Raw genomic sequence first — 27,966 nt, 5'->3', positions numbered from 1 at the left:
AGCAGTTGAGGTCGAATTCGATGCTGAGGCCCCGTGGCGTGAGTGTCTAAAGTAAAGATCTATTTGGATTAGAATTGGCTCGAAGTCCTTACTTTATGTCCCCCACACCAATGTTTCACGTATGGTTCTATTCCCCAGAATTTTAGTTGTGTTGAGTCTTTATTGTGGTGAGTAGAAAAGTGTTTGATACTTAAGGGCTTTGACAAGCACAGTATGTTCTGCACATATTCTTTTATGCAAATACTCTCTTGGTACGGCCAATATATCGAAGCCCACAACTGCACTCCAGAGCATACGCTGCTCCTACTGTGGTGCAACAGACAAACGCTTTAATTTAATAGGCGTTTCACGGTGCTTGTGGAACTGAACTCTTTCTTCTTTTCATTTGGACGTTTAGTTTTTGTGCATGAATAGCATCGTTTGCAAGGGTAAAAGCCTTTACCCGTGAAGAATATCAATCCTCTGCCTGGAGGGTCTGGAATACGCTTTACTATTTTGTCTCTGATGGTAGGTGCCCTTCTATAAACAAATTTGGGACAGATAGAGAGGATGTCGTTTTGGCCTTTATCAGTCCGTAGTATGTTCTAATGACATCTGATGATTCTCTCAATCTGTTTATGTTGTACGCTGTAGTCTAAAATGATTGGTATCATATCTCATCTTTTTGTTTGTCTCCGATTAGGTCCTTCCGGTCCATTTCTGCTACTTCGGCTATTTTTTCATCAATATGGTCCTTCTTATAGCCTTTTTCCATGAACCTGTTTTATATTCTTAGCTTGAGTGCAAAACTGTTCCCTATGTGTGCAGTTACGTCTAAGGTGCATTAGCTGGCATTTTGCTATGTTATATAGCCAATTTTTATGGTGGCAGATCTCTACTGGTAGATAACTATTGCGGTCTACACTTTTAAATTGCATCTTGGAGGAAAGTCTCTCTTCTTCCTGTAGAATTTCCAGATATAGGAATGTAATTATCTTATCGCTGATCTCCCATGACACAGTTTTATGTTCTTGTCGGTTATGTTTAAATTTTCAAGGAAACTAATAAGTTTTGCTTTTTCTCGTTTCCATAAGATCATCATCATCATTTATTTATCTTTTGTAAATATATAGCTCCCCTGGGGTGTTGGAGAAAAAAACAAAAACTCTCTCCTCCTCCCACTGTGCAATAAAAATGCCTGCCACACTGGGAGAAAATTTTGCTCCCATGGCTACTCCTGTTTTCTGATGGTAATAGTTACGGTTGAACCAAAAAGTAGCTGTTTTTAAAGACAGAAATCGAGACATTTCACAAGATATTTCCTTTGAGTGCATAGTAAATGGGTATGTTTCTTTAGTCCCCACTTAACCGCTTCACATGCTTGATCATGTAGTATTATCGTGTATAGTGAGGAGACATCGGCTGTGGCTAACCACCATGGTCCATCATTTGTTGGTATATCCTCCAATATCTGTAGAATTTGTTTTGTGCCACGTAGATAAGCTTGTGTTTTCTGTACAGCCGGTTGCAGGTAGTGGTCAATATACTGTCCCATTCCTGCTGTCAATGAGTCTATTCCATTAACTTATAGGTCTTGGTGGTGGATTCTCCTTGTATTTTTGTTTAATATTTAAATGTATTTATTCCCGGCGCCCCCCCCCCTTTTTTTCATCTTTGGGTGGAGCGTACACATGGACACACTGGCAATTGCCTCCCAGGTTTATTTATGCCTAAGTGTATGCCAGAACAACCGATAGACTGTTTACCCTCATTAAAATGATTTTGGCTGTTACAGCGCTTCTGCTACCTGTGCCACTGTTTGAGTAATGCAAACCGGATGTTTACCTTCTTTTTTCCCAACCCTAAAGATGTCCGCCGACCTACTTCCTGCGACCATACTGACTGTAAATATGGCCGCCACTCAACTAATCGTGACAAACACGCGTCGGGACTGTGACACCGGAAGTGAACATTAAACAATAAAAGCTTTGATATACTAAACTATGGGGCATCCCTCCTCTTTCCAATTCCCATTTATGATATACTGGTGAGACCCTTCATCCCAGATACCCTAAGGTCGCTCTTAAAAAGGACATTAAACGCTGGCTGCAGGCAGGATAGAGACACCAGCAAGGACCTGGGCTACCACGCTAGGAATCTTTAAGAGGATGGTCACCAAGGATCCAAAACAATTTCATGCTGTTACCTTACAGCAGTAAGGTAAGGGGACACCCATATACTTAAATAGCATGAAGGATTGCACGGGTCATCCACTACTAGCAGCACTGTTTTGAATTGGGTTTACAGCACCAGCACTTTATTTCTTGGATCCACATAACCACTATACATTGCACAGCAAAAATACTGTTGAAAGAAATTTTTATGAACACTGTAATCTATGTTGTCTTATGAAGTTTTTATATGTACGATTCAATCGCTTTTTCTTTTCTTTTTGTACTATCACTTGGGAGATAAGCACTTAATTTCACTGATCAAAGATTGATCATTGTCAACACTTGCTTTGCACTAGCAATCTGGATTTGTTGTTCTAGTTTAGATGCAATTCTTATGGATGCGTTTTATTTTCGTTTATATAAACGTACTATTTTATATCACTTTCTGTCCAACTGCCAGATAAGCACTTTTGTTGTATGTTTATAATTGCATTTTGTATTTCATTTCTAGCCCACTACTTGTCTCTGGGCTTCCTGTGACATCTTTGCAGTGTGTTAGGTTATCACCACTACCTGTTTTATATATTTTATTGTGACCGTTTTTTATTTAAATTTAGATGTACAGCGCACCACTACTCTCTCATTTTACAATGCTGGCAACACTCTATTGGACTCAATATGTCCATTTCCCAAAGACAACCTTTGGATATGATGCTGAGCACGTGCACTCAACTTCTTTGGTTGACCATAGCGAGGCCTGTTTTTTTTTTTGCAAAATCATTTTTATTGAATTTTTCATTGACATACAAACTTGCCCACGCAAGGGCCAAACATTACTCACGCAGGGGGAGATCCTCCGGTGCAGCCGAGGATCACATCGGAGCGTAACTTATAACACACCGGCCCATCCCGTAATGTTAATCTAGAGCAGTGATGGCGAACCTCGGCACCCCAGATGTTTTGGAACTACATTTGCCATGATGCTCAGGTACACTGCAGAGTGCATGAGCATCATGGGAAATGTAGTTCCAAAACATCTGGGGTGCCAAGGTTCGCCATCACTGATCTAGGGAGTAGTTACTGCATCAGGTGCCGTAGTATTTTCATCTAACCAACAGGTCCACAACTTTTGTGGGCAACACCTCCCCGAGTAAGTGGTTCTATAAAGGGGCAAACTGGCGTTCACCAGATTTTTCCAGAACCTGACAGAGGGGGAGATGGTTGCTTCCAGCTCGTAGTAATGGCCTTGCGTGCATAGTACAGTAGTAAAGATATTAGTATCTTTCTAGCTCTGAGGATTGACATTTGTTCCACCAGCCCCAGTAGACAATATTTAGGATCCTGAGGGACACTAGTCTTGGTTATCTTAGCGATCACCTGGAGAACTGCCTTATAATAGTGTACAATTGCTGGGCAAGCCCAGAAAATGTGAAAAGTCCCATGGCTGATAGGAGCCAGCACGCCAGGGAATGCGCCAGCGACACCTGGTGCAGCCTGTGGGGTGTGTAATGGACTCTGTGTACAATTTTCTATTGAACCAGTTTATCCCTGGCTGAAACCAGAGAGGAGAATGGAAAATCCCAGATCTCCCTCCAATCATCCTCAGCCTACCCCGGTATATCCCCCACTCATTTCCTGCGGAGGGAGGACAGCTCGGGGATGGCAGCAACCAGCAGGGTCCCGTAAACCTGAGATGTGGGTTTCTCCAGGTCTTCCACCCGAAGGGTCGATTCAAGTTCCAAATACTCCAGTATAACCGGTTGACCCAAGAACTGACATCTATAAGCATGCAAGATTTGAAGATACCCAAAACGGGCCCCCACAGGTACATTCAATTTGGTACACAATATGTGAAAGGGAGTGAGTTCTCCACTGGTGATAATATGTTCAAGTGTTTATATTTTGTATTTGGTCCAGGCCTGTGGGTCAGGGATGGTATTGAATTGTGATAGGTTAGAATTCAACCATAAGGGGGTGTGGGGAAACCAGGCGTTCGACAGGGTTCCCTCAGCACGTCTCCCACCTTCCACACCCTCATAGTGGTGCGCATAGAAGGGGTGAGGCAATGAGGTGTTTTTTGCCCTCTGAATATTAACCCCTTCAAAGCCTCCAGAGACCCCACTACAGCCGCTTCCAACACCATGGAGCGAGGCCTGTTTTGAGCGGAACCGGCCCTGTTAAACTGCTGCATGGTCTTGGCCATCATGCTGCAGCTCAGTTTCAGGGCCTTGGCAATCTTCTTATAGCCTAGGCCAGTGATGGTGAACCTTGGCACCCCAGATGTTTTGGAACTACATTTCCCATGATGCTCATGCACACTGCAGTGTAGTAGAGCATCATGGGAAATGTAGTTCAAAAACATCTGGAGTGCCAAGGTTCGCCATCACTGGCCTAGGCCATCTTTATGTAGAGCAACAATTCTTTTTTTCAGATCCTCAGACAGTTCTTTGCCATGAGGTGCCATGTTGAACTTCCACTGACCAGTATGAGAGCGATAACACCAAATTTAACACACCTGAGACCTTGTAACACTAGTGAGTCACATGAAACCGGGGAGAAAAAATGGCTAACTAGGCTTAATTTGGACATTTTCACTTAGAGGTGTACTCGCTTTTGTTGCCAGCGGTTTAGACATTAATGGCTGTGTGTTGAGTTATTTTGAGGGGACAGCAAATTTCCACTGTTATACACTTTTGTGAGATACTGTATGTACACGTGATTTTTTTTTTACTAAATTTGCAAAGATTTCAAACAAACTTCGTTCACGTTGTCATTATGGGGTATTGTTTATAGAATTTAATCCATTTTGGAATAAGGCTGTAACATAAAATGTGGAAAAAGTGAAGTACTGTGCATACTCTCCGCATGCACTCTACCTATCATCTAGAGAGGTATGCAATCAATTACTTTGCTTCTTTGTGATCCATACATACACATTACAGTCAGTAACTTTGTCAACAATTATATCTAAAGCCTAGTCAATTTTTTTTTACATAATACCCTGTCAAAACACCCACATAAAAACATAAGTGAAAGTATAAATTCACAAACTGTAAGATATTAGATATATATTTTCCAAAGCCTTCTAAAAACGTATTCTTGTTATAGCATAGCTACCATAGAAAATCAATCTTAGCACTTGTGCATTCCAACGCACACACAATGAGAGAGTCAGACAGCACCCTAACATCACATCTCAAAAAGCATTCCTTCAGTTGACAGAGTGCATAGTACTACGCCGACCTATTTCAAAACAATTTTACCCTTGAATAAAATCAAACACTTTCCTACAGGAATGTTTTTTCAAGCGTGTGGTTGTTGTCTGAATTTTTCAAATGGGAAATCAATAGATTGAACATACTGGGACGCAGAGTGTCGTCCAAATGAGTAAGTAACTATGGGATTTGATGTCTGTCTTGTAAGAAAAGGATGAAGAAAAAAGACCACATCTATGGTACAGGGAAAGAATGCTCTGCAGAGATAAACTTAACACAGAAAAGCGAAGCTAAAAGCTTCACTCACTGATGCTTACAGAGAAGGAAGTAATGCCAGGTAGAGTCTCGTGTCAAGAAGTATTGACGATTCTGTAATGGATTGAAGAAATCTCTAATGAACTGTTCAATAAATCTTTAACTCGGGCTTTTACTTGAACATAAGAAAACGAATTTCAAGTGTATTTCATGTCAGATGCTTGCCCAAAAAGCTTTGCATCAAATGACTAACAGTGAGTAAAAGCAGGTCAACGCTCAAACTACAGATGGCAAAAGGAAAGTCAGTGCCATGCTTTACAAAGCTAAAGAAAAGCTGGGATCTACATTATGAATGTAGATTTGCAAATTAATTGCATCAGACGTACAAGCAGAGCTGAAGAAAAAAAAAAACAAATGAGAAAGAATGCAATTCTTTCCAGAGGAAAATAAATGCAAAACGGTTAGAGCAATGCAACATATTTAAGAATCGTACTGTAAAGAGGCAATCCTAAATAACAATAAAAGAGACTCTTACTATATAAATGTACCTTTATTAAAGTGTATGTAAAAGGCAAACTTTTATTTTGTTTCAGAGTGGATAAAAGTAAAGCTGGGTATACATTTATAGAAATTTAGAAGGTTTAGAAGAACCCAGCCAAACTGATCCATGTGTAGCCCTCTCTGTTCAATAAAAGCTTCTGCCGAAAGGTCCTGCTGAAAAACAAGTGTTGGATCAGCCATTGCAGCAGAAAGTGTATATCCAGCTTTAGATTCTCAGTCAACAATTTATTGCTCTTCATTTCCCCACCAGGAAGAGTCTCTCCTCTATTTTCCCTTGTGACCATCGTGTAGAGACATTAAGTGGAGAGAGGGAATCTCTAAAATTTTGAGTTGCCATAGCGAGCGATGAGGGAGAATCCTCTAATGGGATACCGGCTTCTTTCCATGTCTACACAAGAGAAAGGAAATCTTCCAAAAATTTTATAAATTAACCGCTTGCTGATCAGCCGCCGCAGTTGTACTGCGGAAACATGGCTTAGCTGCGTGACTCTGCGTCATGTTACGTCACTTCTTTATGTCACCCCCGAAGTCGATGCGATGACCGCCGGGCTCTTGCAATCACGCGTTACTCTGAGGGGAGAAGAGACAGATTGTGTGTTCATACAGAGTATGAACACTGATCCATCTCTTCTCCTAGCAAGTCCCATCCCCCTTCAGTTAGAACACACACACACTAGGGAACACAGTTAACCCCTCTGCTGTGATGGGGAGACTCATGCAAAGGGGGGGGCTCTGATGTATAGGGGTGACTTTGATGTGATGGAAGGTTCCCGTGTATAAATTGGGGGCTTTGATGTAACGGGGGGCCTCTGATGTGAATGAGGGACTGTAATGTGATGGGAAAAATCTGACACTAGGGGGCCTCCAATGTAATGGGGAGACCTCTGACATGGGGGGCCTCTGATGTAATGGGGACGCTCCGCTGTGATGGGGAGACTCGTGTAAAGGGGGCCTCTGATGTGATAGAAAATTATTGTATAAAAGGGGGGGACTTTGATACGATGGGGGGTCTGATGTGATGGGGAGACCTCTGATCTAATGTGGAAGCTCTAATGTGATGAGGGGATTCATGTAAAGCAAAAACTCTGATGGGTTCACATGTATATAGGGGGATTTTATTGTGAAGGAGGGACTGTAATGTGTTTGGGGGAGGGGAATCACACTGGTGGGGGCCCCTGATGTGATGGACAGACTGGGGGGGGGGGGGGGTTAAGAGAGATGGAGCATGTGACTGAAGCAGCATGTGACATCCTATGTATGGAAGTAGTGATGCAGAGAGGGGGAGCGCACAGCTGGATCAGACTGAATTTAGCAGGAGGCGAGTTCATAATAGTTTTATTATAACAGGTCATAAAGCTATGATCTCAAGTCCTTTTTACAATCTGTCTGCTCCAGCCATGTGTCCCTGCTCTTTGATCCCCCTTTCTGCATTTAGCATTGACAGGATGTCATCTCCTGATCTAGCCATGTGCTCCCACTGTCTTCGCTCTTCTGTGGGATCAAGGAGATATAAGGCATATTACAGTGGCTTACCTGCGCTGCTCTGCATGTGGATGAAAGAAACTCCTTGTACGGTGCCCTGGTGATCTCCCGGTTGTACTCTGCCTACTGTCCTTTTCAGGAAAATTTACCAATGTATCACTTTCTTTTGGGCAGATTGTGTTACAAAGCCGGGGACGAAACTGCAGCTTCAGGACTTAAATTTGCAGGCCCTTCAGTTTGAAGAAGTGTTGGCTCAAGCCTACCAACAGGAAGTAGTAGTTGCAAAGCAAGAGTGCACGTGATGGACAGAACAGCAAGAACTCTTGTAAGTACTGCTGTCCTCTTTGGCAAAGACATACTTCTGCACGATAGTGACCCCTTGGGCTCTTCCCTCTGTCCTTTTACTAACATGACCAATTCACCCCTTTCTGCGGGGCTGATTGTGCTACAAATCAGGGGACGCCACTGCAGCTTCAGAACTGGGCCGAAACCTACCTACAGGAAGCGGTACTTCCGAAGCAGACAAGCACACAGTTGACAGAACAGCAACCACTTTTGTAAGTACTATGTTACACTGTGTGATTTCTATGCAGAAAAATGTATACATACATACATACATAATACTAGTGCTCCGCTGTCAACAGAGCACACAAAATATTCTATGTGCCTTGATGACCTCCACATTGCACTGTGCCCTGGTAACCTCCAGAATAGTACTGTGCCTGTGCTCACAGAAAAATGTTTTCTCTTTGTGCCTTGCAGAGACAGGTGCAGTAAGGTTGAGTTTTCCAACTGCGTTGATATTTTGCATTCGAGAGTATATTTTCCACTGAGCAGTGATGCAGTGTATGTAGGTTTAGCCCTGAGAACCAGATTTGTGTAATTGCATTGCAGAAACACTTTTGCTATACAATGCAGTCATTAGTGATAGTGTGGTTGATTTATAGTAGTATACCATTGTTTTTTTTTTTTGTTTTTTTTTGTTTTATTAGTGGTTTTAAAAACAAAATTGCTTTAAGGTCCAATGTGTTTTCAGAGGAGGAAAAGTGAGGTACAAGAGGATAATACAGATTCATCTTCTACTACAGAAAATTGTGATAAGGCTAGTGAGGAAGAATTACAACATTCTGAGTCCTTTGCATGCATCAGCAGTATAGTGCTTGACCCCAAAAAAGTCCTCCTTTACAGTGAAAGTTAACCAACTATGGGTTTTTCATGGACAGATGATCCACATTGTCCCATTCCATTGTGCCTTATCTGTGCACAACAACTTATAAATAAAGCAATGACTCCAGCAGAACTTAAAAGACACTACTACAAACCATGGCCATTTGGCATCTAAAGATGCCGATTATTTCAAAAGGCTATTGGAATCTCAAAGCAAGCAAAGTGCAACTTTTGTTAAAAAAAAAAAAAGTTTCCATTAGTAAAAAAAGCACAGGAAGCAAGCTATTTGGAGCCAGAAATTATTGCCCAGAAAAGAAAAAAAGTCACACAGTTGGCGAGAATATAATAATGCATGTAAAATTATTGTAAATCACATGCTAGGACCAGCTGCAATAAAGGAAATTGAAAAAGTTCCACTCTCAGACAGTACAATAAGTGGGCGTATTGATGACATGTCACAAGATGTTGAAGAGGTCTTGTGCGATATCCTTTATAAAAAAATAAATAAAAAGCTTCGATAAAAAATAAATAAAAAGCTTCGCTATCCAGGGGTTCATGAGTCGACCGATATCACCAATGCATGCCAACTTGTAGCATTTGTACGATTTGAAAATGGTAGTGAAATTCAAGAAAACTTTTTGCCTGAAACAACCATGGGTCAATATATATTTAATGTTTTGTCTGCCTATCTGGAATCCCAAGGACTGTCATGGAATGGTGGTGTTGGAATCTATACTGATGGTGCCCCATCAATGGTTGGCTCCATGAAAGGCTTTTCCTCACCTGTAAAAAAAAAAAAAAAAATCCTAATGTTGTGACAACACACTGCTTTATTCATAGAGAAGTGCTCATTTCCAAAACTCTTGGAGCTGAGCTGAAAAGTGTTCTGGATGATGTGACAAAAATGAGTGAACTGGTCTTTTTTTAATAAAAGTTCACCAAGAATGTTTTAAAAACTTTGTTAAAGCATTAAGGAGGACCACAAATATCCTGCTACATACAGAAATCAGATGGCTTAGCAGAAGATGAGTTCTACAGAGTGTTTGAGCTGAAAGAAGAGCTAAAGAAGTACTTTCAAGAAATTTGTAGGTCAGATTTTGCTGAGTGCTTTGAAGATGAAGAATGGCTGCAGAAACTGGCATACTTAGTGGACATTTTTAATCATATGAACCTTCTGAACAAGTCTATGCAAGGTTCTGGAGAAAATATCCTGAATTCAAGTGACAAGATACTTGGATTCAAAAGAAAATTTAATTTTTGGAAAAGCCATGTTGTGAAAGGAAATCTGGAGATGTTTCCTCTGCTGCTTGGCCTTGGAAGTGAGGAAGGATACCAGCAAGTTTTTTCCTATTTAACAAGCATCAAGAGCTAGGAGCGAAATTGTTTACTTTCAGTTGAAGAAGAAATCTGTGTGTGCTTATCTCAGGTTCGACCCAGAAAAGAGCATTTGTGCAGAAAAAAAAAAAAAAAAAGCTAGCCCAAGTTTCACATTAAGGAGGTAAGTGTTTTTACAATATCTATTCTATTATTTGATATGGTTTCTTTATTGCTGTTATATCTACAGCTCCCTGATCAGATCCAATGATCCATGAGCTTTAGCGCTGAATTTTTTTTTCAGGGGTTCCCCGAGATCTCAAACTTTTTACCAAGGGTTCCCCGAAGGCAAAAAGGTTCAGAAACACTGGTTTAAGTGGTTAAACTTTCCTCATTTACACACAAAAAGTCTATTTCTTTGACAAAATTGTTACAATTTTATAAATAAGTTCCACTGCTAAAGAATGCTGTTATACTTGGCAGACTGCCCTTTTTTTTTCTTCCTTTCTTTTGGCAGCTGTGGCTTCAGAAGAGCAGAGAGAATTCTTTGCATAGAAAGAATCATGAATCACTTTTTCCAAGCTCACAACGGGGGAAAAAATTGCGTTAACGATTCTTGACGATTAATCATGCAGCTCTAAATATTTGTATGAAATCTTTCACGCAAGCTTAGGATTTATGACAGTCAGGATAAAGAAATCATTAATTTTGCAGCAAGCCTCACTAGAATTCAGTTTCTTCAGATCACCAGAGGTTTAACACCCTGAACAGAAGGTGGCCTTTAAGCTGGCCATAAATTATAGAATTTTCTTATTTCATTTTCCTTAGATTTACCTTTAACTATGTAATGCAGGGGCCTGCCTGATCGCAGACAAATTGAAAATATTTAGGTTTGACCTCATAAAAGGTTGTCAGTTTGAATGCCAACCATGGAACTACCTGCCTGGAGTTTGCATGTTCTCTCTGTGCCTGCGTGGATTTCCTCCGGGGACTCCGGTTTCCTCCCACACTGCAAAGACATGCTGGAAGGTGAACTGAATCCTGTCTAAATTGGCCCTAGTACTGTATTTTCTGGCGTATAAGACTACCTTTTACACTTAAAAAAAAATGCCCAAAAATCGGGGGTCGTCTTATACGCCGGGTATACAATGCTGCCCGACAGAGGTCAGCCCCCAAATGTCTGTTAATACTGTATGTGGCTTCAGCTACAAACAGTATACGCCGTTGAGCCAATCCCGGCGAGTGATGTATTCTATTAATGAATACAGAGCCTGCTTGGATTGGAGTAACAGCCTCTGTCAATACAAGCAGACGTTGTATTCATTAAAATAATACACAGCTCACCATACTTCCCTGGGTAAATCCATTCACTGATCTCCTACTACTATACATCCTGCTGTTTGCCTTTGAGGTCCCAGGCACCCAAGAGGGACAGGTAAATCTGGGACATATGACAGGGGGGTTATTAAATGCATTTTGGTGGACAATTCCCATAGAATGTAACCCAAAAGTGGTATAGGTTTAGTTAGTGAAAAATTCTACTTTCCAGCGTTGTGGCATTCAATAGATCTGTTTGTGTTATTGTTTGATTTGCTTGATGACATATCACAGCATGGAGGATGAGTAGTTGGCATTCTTGCTTCGTATTTAATGGTTCTAATGTTTTTTTTAAATGGTGTTGCCTCAGAAGGGGGGTAGTCTTATACTGCGAGTATTGCCCAAAACCTATGTTTTCACTTGAAAAATAGGGGGTTGCCTTATACGCCCAGTCGCCTTATACTCCGGCAAATATGGTATATGTACTGTATGTATGAATGTGACTTAGGGACCTTAGATTTTAAGTTCCTTCAGGGCAGGGACTGATGTGAATGTGCAATACTGCTGTATTGTACTAATACTATATAGTACTAATGCTATACAAGTACCTGTAATAAATATTAGTTTTGGGCAAATCTAAGGAAAATTTGTACAGTAAAATTGTAAATTGTAGGGCAGCCTTGCTTCAGTCAGGTTGTCAGCACACAGAGTTGGTTGTTGCACTATGCTCATCAACATCAAAATGTTGAATAAACCCCATAACTGAGGACATCACAAATGTAGAGGTTACAGATTTGTGCATTTGTGCCATGCTCTATTACTTCTCAGATCAGTGCTGGTAACCTGACCAATACCTTCATCATTCTCCCATCACTATATCCACATGCATACTCTGATTTGGCCACAGTGGATTTTACTCAGATTTTAACATCTGATGTTAGCACATTTTTTTTATACAAATCCAAGCAAAGGAGATGCCAACTCAAAAAGATTGTTATAGTCAAATAAGTATTAGTAAAACAATGGATAACGAGTGAAATATTACCATGACTTTGGCTCCCCAAAGTGGAGGTAGTTGATGCTATAAAGATCCATATCTTCTGTATGCCATGCAAACGTGGTCTTCCACATGCCAAAGTAGAGATAAGGAGTATTTACACCTTCAATAGAGATGCCACATTCTTCTTCTACAACATCCAAGATGGTATTTAAGCGAGAAATTTTCCATTCATTTATATCCTGTAGCAAAAATAAATGCAAGCCATTTAGCCATCTAGTTCTCCAGGGATAAAAATGTACACTGACATGTAACCCTGTTTGTGAAAAATGTTAATATTGCCACAGAAAGCAATACAAACACACAACAGTCCAAAAAAGGTAAATTCAGCATACTATTGTCTTTACTAACACAACTAAAATCAATGATAACACTTCAGGCCACTGCCTATCAGCTTACTCACTGCAAGATAAAGAGCTGGTAAATCCCAAAGGGGAGATAATATATGTGATGCATTAGATAAAAGGTATAATTAATGCTGAGCCAGATAAGCGCTGTAGCAGGAGACTGTTCGCAGAGAACGTACAATGATACACTCATGTTGGGTTTGATACTGCTTGCCATGACATTTATCACATACTGAGACTCCTACTATCTACTCTCTGACCTTTCAGAAACCACAGACTGTTTCTTATCTCAAGAAATAAATTGTAGGGCATGCAGCGAACATATCAATACTCAAGTCCCCAATGCACTGCTTACAGGCATTCTTTCATTTTACCTTATCTGACACAAGGCAGCTCTTGCATTCAAAGTGAAACAAAAACCATTATGATGACATTAATTTATATGCAACTGGCCTTTTTTTGTGTTAAATAAAAACGTATCAAATTGATATACTAGACCTTTCCTATTTCTGTGAAATGGAAAATAGGTGTAACCTGTTAAAGAAAACATAATCGCGGATTTCTAGTTAATTTTTACAAATGTTTTATAGATATGACAAATACAAAGAGCTATAACCATATCAAAAGAAATAAAGGTAACAAAAGTAAAAAATATGATTTTTAGTAATATTTATTTATAAAAAGTGGCATTATCTCCAATATGAAAGATACTATTGTCTTAGGGAGGGACCTTCTCAGACAAGTGCCATAATAGACAGACTGGAACAAGGCTTTGTACGGCTAATTCACATGGGCCAGCCATGCCTGGAAACCATTTATCAAGTGGTTTTCGGGCTCTTGCACCCAGGCCATCTATGCCCATTCAGCATATTGACCGATAAATTCCCTCCACCCAGGTGTACAGTCTATTAATATGAATGGATGTGCACCGCTGTACCTGTGTGTACATGCATACATCTTAAGCACCAGTGCAGACTATAAGAATTTGAAAAAAATAAAAAATAAATAAATTTTTTGCACTCGTATGCCTGCAGTCATGTACATGATAGCACCACCATATACACAAATACAGTGGTTCACAGCCATTCAAGGTAATGACAGACTGTTTGCTGTACCTAGGTTGCCTGGTTGGAGAAAATACACTGGGAATTATGCTTAACGTGTTCAGGCGGCCGGGTCCATGAGCCCTAAAAACAACTTGGATAAAAAGTTTCCAGTGACCAGCACATGCATCTGTTATTCGGCATAAACAAACACAGCCATAAGTAGATGAGAGGGAGAGGGATGCTAGTATGAGTTGGTAATGTTTAATATATAAAAGCATACATATACAGTACATATTTATATACTTTTACATAAAACTACATGCTGCTGCTCATTGCACCAATTTTAAATTCCAGACTATAGATACGATTGTACGGTATATGTATAAACTTAAAGTGACACTAAACAATATCCTTATTGTCAAAAAAAAATAAAAATCAATATACAGTACATCAACTACTTAATGGCCCTCTGATATTTTGTTTAAAAGAGAAGTATTGGTTTCCTTTTTTTTTGCTTACATCATTCTATGTGAGCTTCTGATATCTAAAAATCTTCCCAGCCCTCTCAGAAGTGCCTCCATTCTGTTAACAAACGAGCTAAATACCTGTGGGTACAGAATTTCATACAGTGCAATACCAACAATGAAAGAAAAACAGAGGGCGCACCAGCCATGTGCATTATCCTTAACCACTTAAGCACCGCCGTATTGACATTGTACGTCATCACAATGGCACAGGCAGGCACAAGCACGTACATGTACGTGCCTGCCTTCCAGCGGGTGGGGGGTCCAATCGGACCCCCTCCCGCTGGATACGGTGGTCCGGTTCGCTCCAGGAGCGATCCGTGATGCGGAGATGGCCGTTGGTTTCTGGCCACCCCCTCTGGATCGCTCCTGGCCAATGAGAAGCCTCCTCCCACTGTGTATTGTTTACACAGGAAGGAGGAAGTGATGTCATTCTCCTCAGGGCGGTCTTTTTGACCGGACTACGAGGAGAAGACTAAAAGTAAGTGTGCACCAACACTACACTGACATGTAGGTGCACACAGGCACACAAACCCCCCCCCTGATCCCCCCTCCCCCCCCCCCAGTCACAGTGTCACTGATTGCATTGATCATTTCTTTACTGATCACTGCATTCAGTGTCAGTTGTAACAGTAAAAACTGTCAGGGCAGTTAGTGTTAGGTCCAGGGTAGCCCCCCATCACCCCCCAATAAAGATTTAACCCCCTGATTGCCCCTAGAGTTAACCCTTTCACCCCCTTTTGCCAGTGTCACTAAGCGATCATTTTTCTGATCGCTGCATTAGTGTCGCTACTGTCGCTAGGTAGCTAGTTATTTTTTTAGGTTCACCGCCTGGTTTTTATAGCGCTAGGTACCCCAATATACTACCCAATAATGGTTTTAACCCCGATTGCCCCTAGTTAACCCTTTCCCCCCCTTTTGCCAGTGTCACTAAGCAATCATTTTTCTGATAGCTGCATTAGTGTCACTAGTGCCGCTAGGTAGCTAGTTATTTTTTTAGGTTCACCGCCAGGTTTTTATAGCGTTAGGTACCCCCATATACTACCCAATAATGGTTTTAACCCACTGATTGCCCCTAGTTAACCCTTTCACCAGCGATCACAGTATAAGTGTCACTGGTGACGCTGGTTAGCCAGTTAGTTATTTAGGTTCCCCGTCAGGTTTTTATATAGCGCCAGGGACCCCCATATACTACCTAATAAAAATTTGAACCCCCTGATTGCCCCTAGTTAACCCTTTCACCACTGATCACCGTATAAGTGTTACGGGTGACTCTGGTTAGTTAGTTTGCTTTTTATAGCATCAGGGCACCCACCATTTATTACCCAATAAAGGTTTAACCCCCTGATCACCCGGCGGGTGATATCAATTTAGGTTTTAGGGTCAGGGTCTGCGTCGCCCCAGGCAGCGCTAGGTTAGTGCCAGTACCGCTAACACCCACACGCAAAGCATAAACCTCCTGTAGTGGTATAGAATCTGAACAGATCAATATCTGATCAGATCTATACTAGCGTCCCCAGCAGTTTAGGGTTCCAAAAAAACGCATTGTTAGCGGGATCAGCCCAGATACCTGCTAGCACCTGCGTTTTGCCCCTCTGCCCAGCCCACCCAAGTGCAGTATCGATCGATCACTGTCACTTACAAAACACTAAACACATAACTGCAGCGATCGCAGAGTCAGGCCTGATCCCTGCGATCGCTAACATTTTTTTTGATAGCATTTTATATTTAAATCCGGAAGGCAGTGCTTGGTTTTCGGGGTCCCGTATGTGGCTAGGCTCCCAAAAAGTCCCCCACATGTGGTATCCCCATACTCGGGAGAAGTAGCGGAATATATTTTGGGATGTAATTCCACATACAACCATGGCATGTGTGAGCAATATATCATTTAGTGACAACTTTTTGTAAAAAAAAATTTTTTTTTTTTTTTGTCATTATTCAATCCCTTGGGACAAAAAAAAAAAAAAAATAAAAAAAATATTCAATGGTCTCAACATGGCCCTCAGCAAATAGCTTGGGGTGTCTACTTTCCAAAATGGGGTCATTTGGGGGGGGTTTGTGCCATCTTGGCATTTTATGGCCTTCAAAACTGTGATAGGTAGTGATAGGTAGTGAGGAGTAAAATAAAAAATTCATGCCCTTAGAAATCCTGAAGGCGGTGCTTGGATTTCGGGGTCCCGTACGTGGCTAGGCTCCCAAAAAGTCCCACACATGTGGTCATTTCACATATGCCCATAGCATGTGTGAGCAATATATCATTTAGTGACAACTTTGTGCAAAAAAAAAAAGTTTGTAATATTCCCGCAACTTGTGGCAAAATATAAAATATTCCATGGACTCAACATGCCTCTCAGTAAATAGCTTGGGGTGTCTACTTTGCAAAATGGGGTCATTTTGGGGGGTTTTGTGCTATTTTGGCATTTTATGGCCTTCGAAACTGTGATAGGTAGTGAGGAGTGAAATCAAAAAATTTGCACCCTTAGAAATCCTGAAGGTGGTGATTGGCTTTCGGGGTGCCGTGCGCGACTAGACTCCCAAAAAGTCCCACACATGTGGTATCCCCATACTCGGGAGAAGTAGCGGAATATATTTTGGGGTGCAATTCCACATATAACTATGGCATGTGTGAGCAATATATCATTTAATTTTTGTGCCTTAGGACAAAAAAAATAATATATTCAATGGGCTCAACATAACCATCAGCAATTTCCTTGGGGCGTCTACTTTCCAAAATGGGATAATTTGGGGGGGGTTGTACTGCCCTGCCATTTTAGCACCTCAAGAAATGAGATAGGCAGTCAAATTAAAAGCTGTGTAAATTCCAGAAAATGTACTCTAGTTTGTAGACGCTATAACTTTTGCGCAAACCAAAAAATATACGCTTATTGACTTTTTTTACTAAAGACATGTGGCTGAATAAATTTTGCCCTCAATGTATGACTAAAATTTAGTTTATTCGATTTTTCTTATAACAAAAAGAAGAAAATATCTTTTTTTTTTTTTTTATTTTCGCTCTTTTTCCATTTATATCGCAAAAAATGAAAATCGCAGTGGCAATCAAATACCATCAAAAGCAAGCTCTATTTGTGGGAAGAAAAGGACGCAAATTTCGTTTGGGTGCAATATTGCATGACCGCGCAATTACCAGTTAAAGCAGCGCAGTGCGAAATTGGAAAAAGACCTCTGGTCCTTAAGGTGTTTATTGGTCTGGGGCTGAAGTGGTTAAAGGATACTTATTGGAAAGATAAGAAGAAAACTACTCACAAACAATAATGAAAGTGCTTGCCATATGAGTGGTCAACAAGTAGCAGCATCCAGTCACAGATGAACAAGACCTCTCAGAATGTGTCACAGAAAACCCACAAAGGTCACCGACCAGCTGACGCGTTTCGAGGGACAACTCCCTCTTCCTCAGAGCACAGCAGTGAGCACCTCTTCAGCAACCCCAGCATTTAAGTACTGCTGCTACCGGTGGTTCGCCTGTGCGCAGGAGTGTATTGTTTCTGTGTGTGCAAAAAATCTTTTGTTGGGGGTCTCCAGCTGCAGAGTAGAACACTGCACCAGCTCTTCAGGATTGTACTGCTGGTCCGGTGGTTTGCTTGTGTATCAATTCTATGTGTGCAATACCAACAATGATCTGGCTCATACACAGTACTAGCTACCAGAGTGAAAACAATACATGTGTAAAGCAGAATACAGATATGGATGTGACAGCACACAGGCATTCCATGCATTACTGGTATAGTAAAATGAAATAAATCAGAGCTAAAATTGTGAATGAATCCTTTTATTGACTATCTGGATTTTTATATGAGACAATGAAACCTTCCATTCACATCTACTTGTATTTTCATACTGAAGCCCAGAGCTCCTCAGACATGGACAGAGCTTTGCTCCCCTATAATTGGCGTATTACATAGTACCCCTATAGCAATAATGTTCCCATCATTGTAAATAGCGTATTACAGGATCACATGCCGTACAGTACCATCACATGTTGTGCAGTCATTGCATGGCATACGGTGCCATTGCATGCCTTACAGCGCCACCACATGCCATGCAGAGCCATTCAATGCTGTGCAGGGATGGGTATGATGCGACTGTATAGGGAGTAGTGTGACAAAGGGATGATTTTGATGTACGATAAAAAGGAGACTCTGGGGACATTTTGAGAGATCACTGTAGATGTGGGGGAGTTGTCAGTCTCAACTCCTATGTAATGTACACAGGTATGCTCTATAGACATAGCAATGTGTTCATTTCAGAGAACAGACACAGAACACAGTGCTGTGTGCAGAGAACTTATCTTTGTTTATTGATGAACATGAGAAGTGACTCACCCCCCTCCCCTCATGGACTGGAGGAGACACTGATACAGACTTTTAATGAGTAAGGGGAGAAGGGGGCAGGGAATTCGGAGGATGCAGGAAGGAACATCAAACCCCAGGGGAGAGGTGTTGGAGTCTCTCAGAGGAGAGCTTGCAGGTAACAGCCAGAGAAAGGTGAGGAGATTTCAATGTATGTAACACACTGTCTCTGCTTCTGGGTTTCAGCTGGGGACATGCTGCCATGGAAACAGAGGCATGTGAAGAACTTGCTGTTCTAGATAGCAGCTTGGGTGTGCACCTCTTCACCAAACACACCCACATGTCCTCCAGAGGGAGGGAGTGAAGGAGTGGTTGGATTGTGGAGATGTTTTCACCCCCTGGAAACTTAAAGTGGTTTGGTACCTGAAAATGAAACTTCATGTTATTAAAATCAACAGATAGCATACTTACCTAAACGAACCCTGAAAAAAAAAATATTATTTACTTACCTTTTATTTCTGATGTTTCAGCTGACTTCCGGGTTGTCCTCCCGTGGGAGTAGGCGTGGCTATCGTCCTCGCAATGGTCCCTGGGAAATTTGTAAGCTATTTCCCAAGAATCCATGGGGGACAATGAAATTGCGAAATCTCGCGAGATTTCGTTAGGATGCCGGTCACGTGACGAGGGCGTGTACGAATTTGCCATTTTTAAAGTGGGCAGGCAGCTGTATCTGCCATTACCACTATTGCACACTGAGCATGTGCAAGATGGAGCGGAGCATGCTGGGAGCCAGACGTCATCATATACCAGGAAGTAAATGCCTGTGGGCTTCAGACGCCCACAGTTAAAATGGAAAACACCAGAGCAGGTTTTTATAAGTCATCCTGGGGGAAAGATTTGTAGCGCCGGGGGTCAAATAAACGCCGGACGTGGATGCCAATCGAAGGTAGCACTCGCCCACCTGTGACACAGGTAAGAAAAAAAAAAAAAAAAAAGAGCGGAATCCCGCTTTAACTGAAAAAGAACAGTTGGAGGTGGATTCTGGGATCTTCAAAAAGGCTAATTCTGCAAAAACTAAAGGTCTGAGGAAAGAAACAATAGTCTTTTTAAAACAGCTTACCTGTAAAATCCTTTTCTTGGAGTACATCATAGGACACAGCGCCTCAAGTATTTACTTAGTGGGTTATGGGCCTACCTTCAGGTGTTGACACTGGTATAACCAATACAAGAAGTTGACTCTCTTATACAACCCCTCTTCCTTCCAGGAGCACTCAGTTTTTGTAGCCAAGCAATATAAGCAATATACTCTCACCCCATAAAACAGAGGGGCAGGAGCTGTGTCCTATGATGTACTCCAAGAAAAGGATTTTACAGGTAAGCCGTTTTAAAAATCCTATTTTCTTTACCGTACATCACAGGACACAGAGCCTCAAGTATTTACTTAGTGGGAGGTCCCATAGCAATGCTACTTGAGGGGAGGGAGACACAAAACGTAGGGTAACCCCCAGACCTGAGGACTTATACTGCTACCTGCAGCACACTGCGCCCAAAGGCAAGATCCTCATTCCATCTTACATTCACTTGATAACATTTTTGCAAATGTATGTACTGAAGACCAAGTCGCGGCCTTGCAGATCTGAGACATGGAGGCCTGGTGACGCACTGTCCAAGAAGCACCAACCGCTCTGGTAGAGTGCGCCTTAAGGCTCGATTCACATCTATGCATGATGCTTTTGAGCATTTTTGCAGTGCCTTTTGCAGTGCTTGTGGCATTTTTGGACACGCCTTTACCGCTTTTTGAGGGTTTTTTTTTTAAACTGTGGTTGATTAGCAACCAGCTATATACAGTGAAAAAAAAAAATTGAAAAAATTAAATAAAAAACGCAAAACGCGGTAAAAACATTACTTGCGTTTTTTGATGTGGGTCCATTGACTTCTATTACATGCAAAACGCTGCATTTTGCATGAAAAAAAAAGTCCCCGACCCTTTCCAAAAACGCATAGGCACAAAAATGCATTGATGTGAACATGTTCCATAGGAACCCATGTTGAAAAATGTCCCTGCATTTCTGCAAAATGCATCAAAAAACGCGTTAGTGCGAATCAAGCCTAACTTGAAAAGGGAGAATCTTTCCCTTTAATTCATAAGTTTGAATTATAACTTGCCGAATCCACTTAGCGACAGTGGATTTCGACGCTGCCTGTCCTTTAGGACCCTCTGGCAGAAGAATAAGACATCAGTCTTACGAATCTGAGCAGTTTTCTTTAAATAGATTTTCACTGCTCTCACTAGATCAAGACAATGTAGTGACTTTTCTTCCCTGGAACATGGTCTTGGGAAAAACCATGGCAGGACAATATCTTCATTCAGAAGAAAGCCTGAAACCACCTTTGGCAAAAAGCCTGGACGAGGGCGTAACACCACTCTGTCCTCATGAATAATCAAATATGGCTCTTTACAAGAAAGAGCAGCCAATTCTGAAACCCTCCTTGGTGAGGATATAGCAACCAAAAATATCAGCTTCCTAGTCAGAAGGACTAAGGGAACATGCTGTAACGGTTCGAATGGCTGTTTTTGTAACACCGACAAAACTAAATTTAAGTCCTAAGGGCTTAAGGGTGATTTAATTGGCAGATTAATCCGCAGCACTCCTTGCATGAAACCCTGGACTAAATGCATAGCAAGTGCTCTTTGAAATAAAAGTTGATAAGGCTGAGACTTGGTCCTTAATAGTACTCAGGGCCAAATTAATCTCTACGCTTAATTGTAGAAAGGCAAGAATTCTGCCTATGATAAATCTCAGAGGGTGCCAACCCTTGGATTCACACCAGGAAACATAAGCTTTACAGACTCTATAATGTATAGCTCTAGAAGCGGGCTTCCTAGCATTAATCAAAGTAGAGATAACTGACCTGGAAAGCCCAAATTTCTTCAGAAAGTGGGTCTCAATAGCCAAGCGCTTAAATTTAGCGTTCGTAAAGTAGGATGGAATATCGGCCCCTGAGATGGCAGGTCTGGCCTTAGTGGGAGGGGCCATGGATCCTCCACTGCCATATTTATTTATTCTGTGTACCATGACCTTCTGGGCCATCCTGGTGCTACCAGTATTACAGACTCTTTTTCCAGCTTGATCTTGCAAAGGACTCGAGGTAGCAACTGAATCGGGGGGAAATGCATAGATCAGTGAGAGCTGATCCCACGGGGTCCCAAAACGCATCTGTTCCGTATGCGAGTGGGTCCCTTGCCCTGGACACAAAGTTGACTAGCTTCATGTTGAATCTGGACGCTAGAAGGTCTATGCCCGGAGTCCCCCATCTTTCGCAAACAGCCCGAAACACTTTGGGGTGAAGAGACCATTCCCCCTGGGAATAACTGCTGGCGACTTAGATAGTCCGCCTACCAATTCTCTACTCCTGGAATGAAAACTGCCGATAGGCATGGGACATTCTCTTCTGCCCAAGTTAGAATCTGGTTCACCTCTGTCTGAGCCGAGAGACTCTTGGTGCCCCCTTGGTGATCGATATATGCCACAGCCGTGGCATTGTTGGATTGGATCCTTACAGGAGAATTCTTTAACCTGGTGGTCCAGGTTTCTAGAGCCAGATACACTGCCGGAATCTCTAGGATGTTGATGGGCAAGGCTCCTGCTCCCCAGCCTGAAAGGCTGGCATCTGTCGTTACTACCTTCCAGATAGTTGGTCTGAATGACTTTCCCTTCAGCAGGTTCCAATATAGTAACCACACAACTGAGGCTTTGTGACACTCATGGGAACAGCCACATTGCAAGTCCAAAGCTTGAATCATTTTTTCCAAGCAGACAGGATTCGGTTTTGAAACAGTCTCAAATGGAATTAGGCATAGGGAACTGCTTCGAATGAAGCTACCATCTTCCCTATGAACATCATGCAAACGCGAATTGAAGGATTTCTCTTCGACCTGATCATCCTCACCAGCTCTTGTATGGAGCTGATCCTTGCGGGAGGCAAGAACACCCTTTTCTGGGCTGTGTCTATGATCAGGCCCAGATACTCCAGCCTGCTTAGTGGCTTTAAGGAGGATTTCTTTAGGTTGAGAATCCAACCCAAACCTTCCAGGTAACTGCTTGTAATGGCTACACCTTGCTTCAAGCGAGCCACTGAATGGTCTATTAACAATAGATCATCTACGTAAGCAAAGACAGTTATGCCCTGTGCCCTTAACCTGGCTAGAGGTGTGCTAATACCTTAGTGAATACCCGAGGTGCTGTAGCAAGCCTGAAGGGCAAGGCTATAAACTAAAAATACCTCTGTTCTACTTAAAACCGCAGAAACCTCTGGTGAGGAGGAAATATAGGGACATGCAGATATGCATCTCTGATGTCCATGGATGCCAGAAGTTCTCCTCCTTGCAGGATGGAAACGACTGACTTGATTGACTTCATTCAAAAGGAGCTTCAGGAACCAATTTAGATTCCATAGATCTATAGACTTGGTCCGATATACCCATTTGGCTTTGGCACCGTAAATAGGTTTGAGTAAAACACCAAACCTTGCTCTTGTTTGGGAATCTGTCTGATCACCCCTTGAGCCAATAACCGGTCTCATGCTTGCAACAAGAATTCCCTGGATCCTTGGGAACGTTTGATCTCAGAAAACGAGACGGTGGAAACGCTCTAAGCTCTAGCTTGTATCCTAGAGACACTGTGGAGAGAGCCCATCTGTCCTGAATCTCCCTTTGCCAGACTTCTGAGTACATCAGAAGTCTTCCCCCACCTTGGTGAGGGGAGATGCCTCTTTATAACGAGGTCTCGTATTCTGCTTTGCAGACTTGCGGCCCCAGGTCTTCCTTTATGCCTGGTGTGAAGGCGGAGGCCAAACAGTTAAAACAAAAGGACGCTTATAATTTCTTTTGACTGGCAAAAGAGTACTCTTTCCGCTGGAAATTGTTTGAATGTATTTATCCAAACTATCGCCAAATAATCGTTCTCTCTTAAAGGGGAAACTAGTTAGAAGGTTCTTACAAGGCGTTTCAGCTGACCAACCCTTTAACTAAAAGGGTCCTTCGCATATGTACAAGTACAAGCGCAAAGCGTGATGCCTGGTGAATAGAATCCTTCATAGCATCGTAGCACAGTCAGTTCCTCTGCTTGTTGTGTTGTGTTGTGTTCTGTGAACTGGTCCTTTAAGGACTGACAGATGCCTATAGCTGCAATTGCAGGCTGAGCAACAGTACCTGCTAAGGAAAACAGACCTTCCAACTTCTTATCTTTTGGATCTTTAACCACTTAAGGACCAGGCCTCTTTTTCAGACTTGGTGTTTCCATGTTTAAAACAGTTTTTTTTGCTAGAAAATTACTTAGAACCCCCAAACATTTTATATTGTTTTTTTTCTAACACCCTAGAGAATAAAATGGCGGTCATTGAAATACTTTTTTTCACACCGTATTTGCGCAGCGGTCTTACAAGCGCACTTTTTTTGGAAAAAATTCACTTTTTTGAATAAAAAAAATAAGACAACAGTAAAATTAGCCCAATTTTTTTTATACTGTGAAAGATAATGGTATGCCGAGTAAATTGATACCCAACATGTCATGCTTCAAAATTGCGCCCGCTCGTGGAATGGCGTCAAACTTTTAGCCTCAAAAATCTCCATAAGCGACATTTAAAAAATTCTACAGGTTGCATTGTTTGCGTTACAGAGGAGGTCTAGGGCTAGAATTATTGCTCTCGCTCTAGCGATCGCGGCGATACCTCACATGTGTGGTTTGACCACCGTTTTCATATGCGGGCGCTACTCACGTATGCGCTCGCTTCTGTGCGCAAGCTCGTCATAACGGGGTGTTTTTAAAAAAAAATTTTTTTTTCTTATTTATTTTAATTGATTTTATTTATTTTTACACTGTTTTAAAAAAATAAATAAAATGGATCACTTTTATTCCTATTACAAGGAATGTAAACATCCCTTGTAATAGAAAAAAGCATGACAGGTCCTCTTAAATATGAGATGTGGGGTCAAAAAGTCCTCAGATCTCATATTTAGCCTAAAATGCAAAAAAAAAAAAAAAAAAAAAAAAAAAAAAAAAAAAGAAAGAAAATCTGACATTTAAAAAAAATATATACCTTTAAGAGGTATGGGCGGAAGTGACGTTTTGACGTCGCTTCCGCCCTCCTATGGTATAGAGACGAGTGGGGGCCATCTTAGCCTCACTTGTCTCTATGCCCAGCAGATGGAAGGACCCGATCGCCTCCGCCGCTACCGACGGCTCCGGTAAGCAGCGGAAGGTGCGGGAGGGCGGCGGGAGGGGGGGTGGCACCTCTCCCGCCGCCGATAGCGGTGATCTCGCGGCGAATCCGCCGCGGAGACCACCGTTATCGTACAGCCGACCGCCGCCTGAAGAGATGGATATCTCGGTTGTGGCAGCAGCTGCTGCCGTTACAGAGATATCCCTCTTCAAAAATAGGACGTACATCGTCGTGCGGCGGTCGGCAAGTGGTTAAGCATAAGCGCATTGGCCACTGGGCAAGTTAAACTTTTTTTTCTTTTTTACATTGGAAATCGCAGTGTCAACTGCTGGAACTTTCCATCTTTTAGTGAATTTTTCTTCCATAGGATAGAGACTTGAGAGAGTCTCTTTGGAGGGAAAAAATGCTTATTCGGATGATCCCATTCAGTATAAATAAGCTTTTTTAGTAATGCGTGCACGAGAAATGCATGCAAAGGCTGTAAAGGCTTCAAGGAACCCAAGGAGGAGACTGGACCTTCAGCTAAATCTGCATGAAAGCGAAGCAAACCATCTTTGCAAGGCTCTGTACTTCAGATTGTGAAGTAGGAAGCTCAAGTATTATTTCCTCCGCAGAGGAATAATCGGCATGTCTTTCCTCCCGATCATGAGGGCAATACCCCATCCTGTCCCCATAATTCTTTTGGACCCTCCACTGACTGTAAAGAGTCGAAGATGGGGAGGGAGATCTAGGACACTTCCTATACACTTGGATGGAGGATGCAATTAAAGCTGCTAATCTTCCTTCTAAGCCTTGCAAGGCAGAGGAAAATGCATCTTCAGTCACATATACAGGGGCTGAAGTGTGTGAAGCAGTTGCACCACCGCTAGCTTCCAATGACTCACCCTGGCTTGCCATGTCTGATCTCTCCGAAGAGGAAGACAGTATGGAGGCATAACTGGGATTCCCAGAACCTGGGGGTGAAACTTTAGGTACCTTTACAGTAGGTCTGGAAGTGATAGTGCAAAGCACAAAGCATAGGTACACACAAAATATATGCTTGACAACAATTCTAGCAAAGACAAGGTCACCAAAATAACAGTTCTTTTGCTAAGTACCAATAGTTTTTCCCTTTCTGGAAATGCTAGTTTACGTGCCCAGCACTCTGGTGTCTTAGTGTGACAGACTGCCTCTCTTCAGTTAAAAAAAGTCTTTCTGAAATGAGTGTCCGTTATATAAAGCCTCAGGTGGAACCTGATTGGCATCCTCAGCACTTCCCCCTCAGCTATGCGGCGAGTGCTGTGTGTGTGGACGTTACATCCATACACAGTGCCACGTGACCTTATGGACATACCCCTCTGCATCCTTAGGCCTTGCTAGGGACTCGAATGGCCAACACAATGTAAGGCGAGTACCTGTAACTTGTGGACATACAATAGAGGGGACATTTTTAAAAGGCATATAAGGTATATTGAAGGAAAAAAGCACAGCTTCTTCCCTTACCTTGTCCTCGTTGCAGGATACTGCCGATTTAACACACAGATCCAACTTTCACCCATTATGGCGGGCAGCGTAGTTCAAACCTTCAAAGACTGGGGCCCTTTTAATAGGGGTTCCGCTCCTTTGGGCCTTGTATAGCACCCCTCAGGACAACTTTAGGTAATGTAACAAGACCAAAAAGTCCTGGTTCCTAGGGTCCAGCTCTCAGAGAGAAGCTTACAGGCAAAACCTCGCTCTTGAATCGAGGTCCAGGTACCATTCTATGGCCTCAGTGGCGAGGATGGATCCGGTTGTGGAGGTTCTTTTTAAATCCAGCATGGATCCCTCCCTGGAGCTCCTCAGAGCACATCTTCACTCGTGACCAACACCTTAGACACCGGCGAAAAAACAGTGCTCCTGGAAGCAGGAGAGGTTATATAGGGGAGTCAACTTCCTGTATTGGTCACACCAGTGCAAACACCTGAAGGTAGGCCCATAACCCACCAAGTAAATACTTGAGGCTCTGTGTCCTATGATGTACGATAAAGCAAAATGCAATGCAGGTATGGGGGTAGCACGTACTACCCATTTTTGCATTCCCATATGTCTCCTTTAAAAAGGTATTTTTTCTGCCTCCTTGTAACATCATGAGCTCCCAAACCTTTTTCTCTCTCATCACTCTTACTTGTTTGGAACCAGCAGCGTGTGTTAGTTGCGGTCATTTGCACTGGTCTATGCAGTACAGAATCATAGCTTGGAGGCAGCAGATACCATGGGATACGTACAGTAATCTTAAGAAATCAAGAGTAAACTAAAGGAGAAGCTGAAACGCATACAGGGAATCCAAAGATAGTAGAAAGAGATGGCCAGCAGACAGGCAGAACTCTCAGCATGAAAGGAGATTTTTCAAGTAAGTTTTATATTGGCTTGTCAAATAGAACTATTTTTCGTATTATGTTGCTGATGTTTATAAAATGAAAGTGTAAACTCCAACTTAATTCTGTATTGTTATACACAGCAAATATACATAAAAAAAAAAAAAAAAAAAAAAAAAAAAGACCTCAAAACCCAAGAGGTGTTTTTTTTGGGGGTATAAGCTATTTTTTCTTATACCTGTGGCATGTTATACAGTGTAAGGTGCAGTGCTAAATGGATGTGTGTGCAAGTATGCAAACAATTAAAGTGGATGAAACACATCAGCACATGCTGTGCTGGATCCATGATACTGCGTTCTATTCCATTCCTTGATATCACATTCTGTACAGTGCCTGCGTTTGTCTAAATTGATGTAAGTGCATCACTTAGTGTAAAATCCTTAACTAAGGTTTTTTTTTTTTTTAACAATGTGGCGATTTCTTCCTTCAATGATCCTTCTTCTGATGGTGGGAGCCCAAGACTTTCTGGACGCTGGATCTGTGCTGCTGTGCATCCTTGTATGCTGGTTCCTGTGAAGTTCAAGTCTCTCCAGTGTTCTTGCCTGTCTGGCTCCTTGCTGCTGGCAGAGGGCCCACATTATTTGGCAAGAGTACCTGATCATCCTG

At 42.1% G+C, this 27,966-nt stretch overlaps 1 protein-coding gene across 2 annotated transcripts in view; it reads right to left on the bottom strand.

Annotated features, from left to right (window-relative positions):
• Nucleotides 1–27,966, bottom strand: part of KDM4C (lysine demethylase 4C) — a 732,113-nt gene that overhangs the window by 623,354 nt on the left and 80,793 nt on the right. For both annotated transcript variants that reach the window (XM_077475057.1, XM_077475058.1), the window contains exon 5: nt 12,510–12,703. In XM_077475057.1, the coding sequence (XP_077331183.1) occupies nt 12,510–12,703 (194 nt within the window). The remainder of the gene's footprint in view (nt 1–12,509; nt 12,704–27,966) is intronic.

Source organism: Lithobates pipiens, unplaced genomic scaffold (assembly GCF_037356315.1).
Source record: "Lithobates pipiens isolate NorthernLeopardFrog02 unplaced genomic scaffold, aLitPip1_a1.2 Scaffold_13, whole genome shotgun sequence".
In the NCBI taxonomy this organism is placed as follows: Eukaryota; Metazoa; Chordata; class Amphibia; order Anura; family Ranidae; genus Lithobates; species Lithobates pipiens.
Note: the sequence above shows the minus strand (reverse complement) of the source record. Positions and strands in the feature narration are given on the sequence as shown.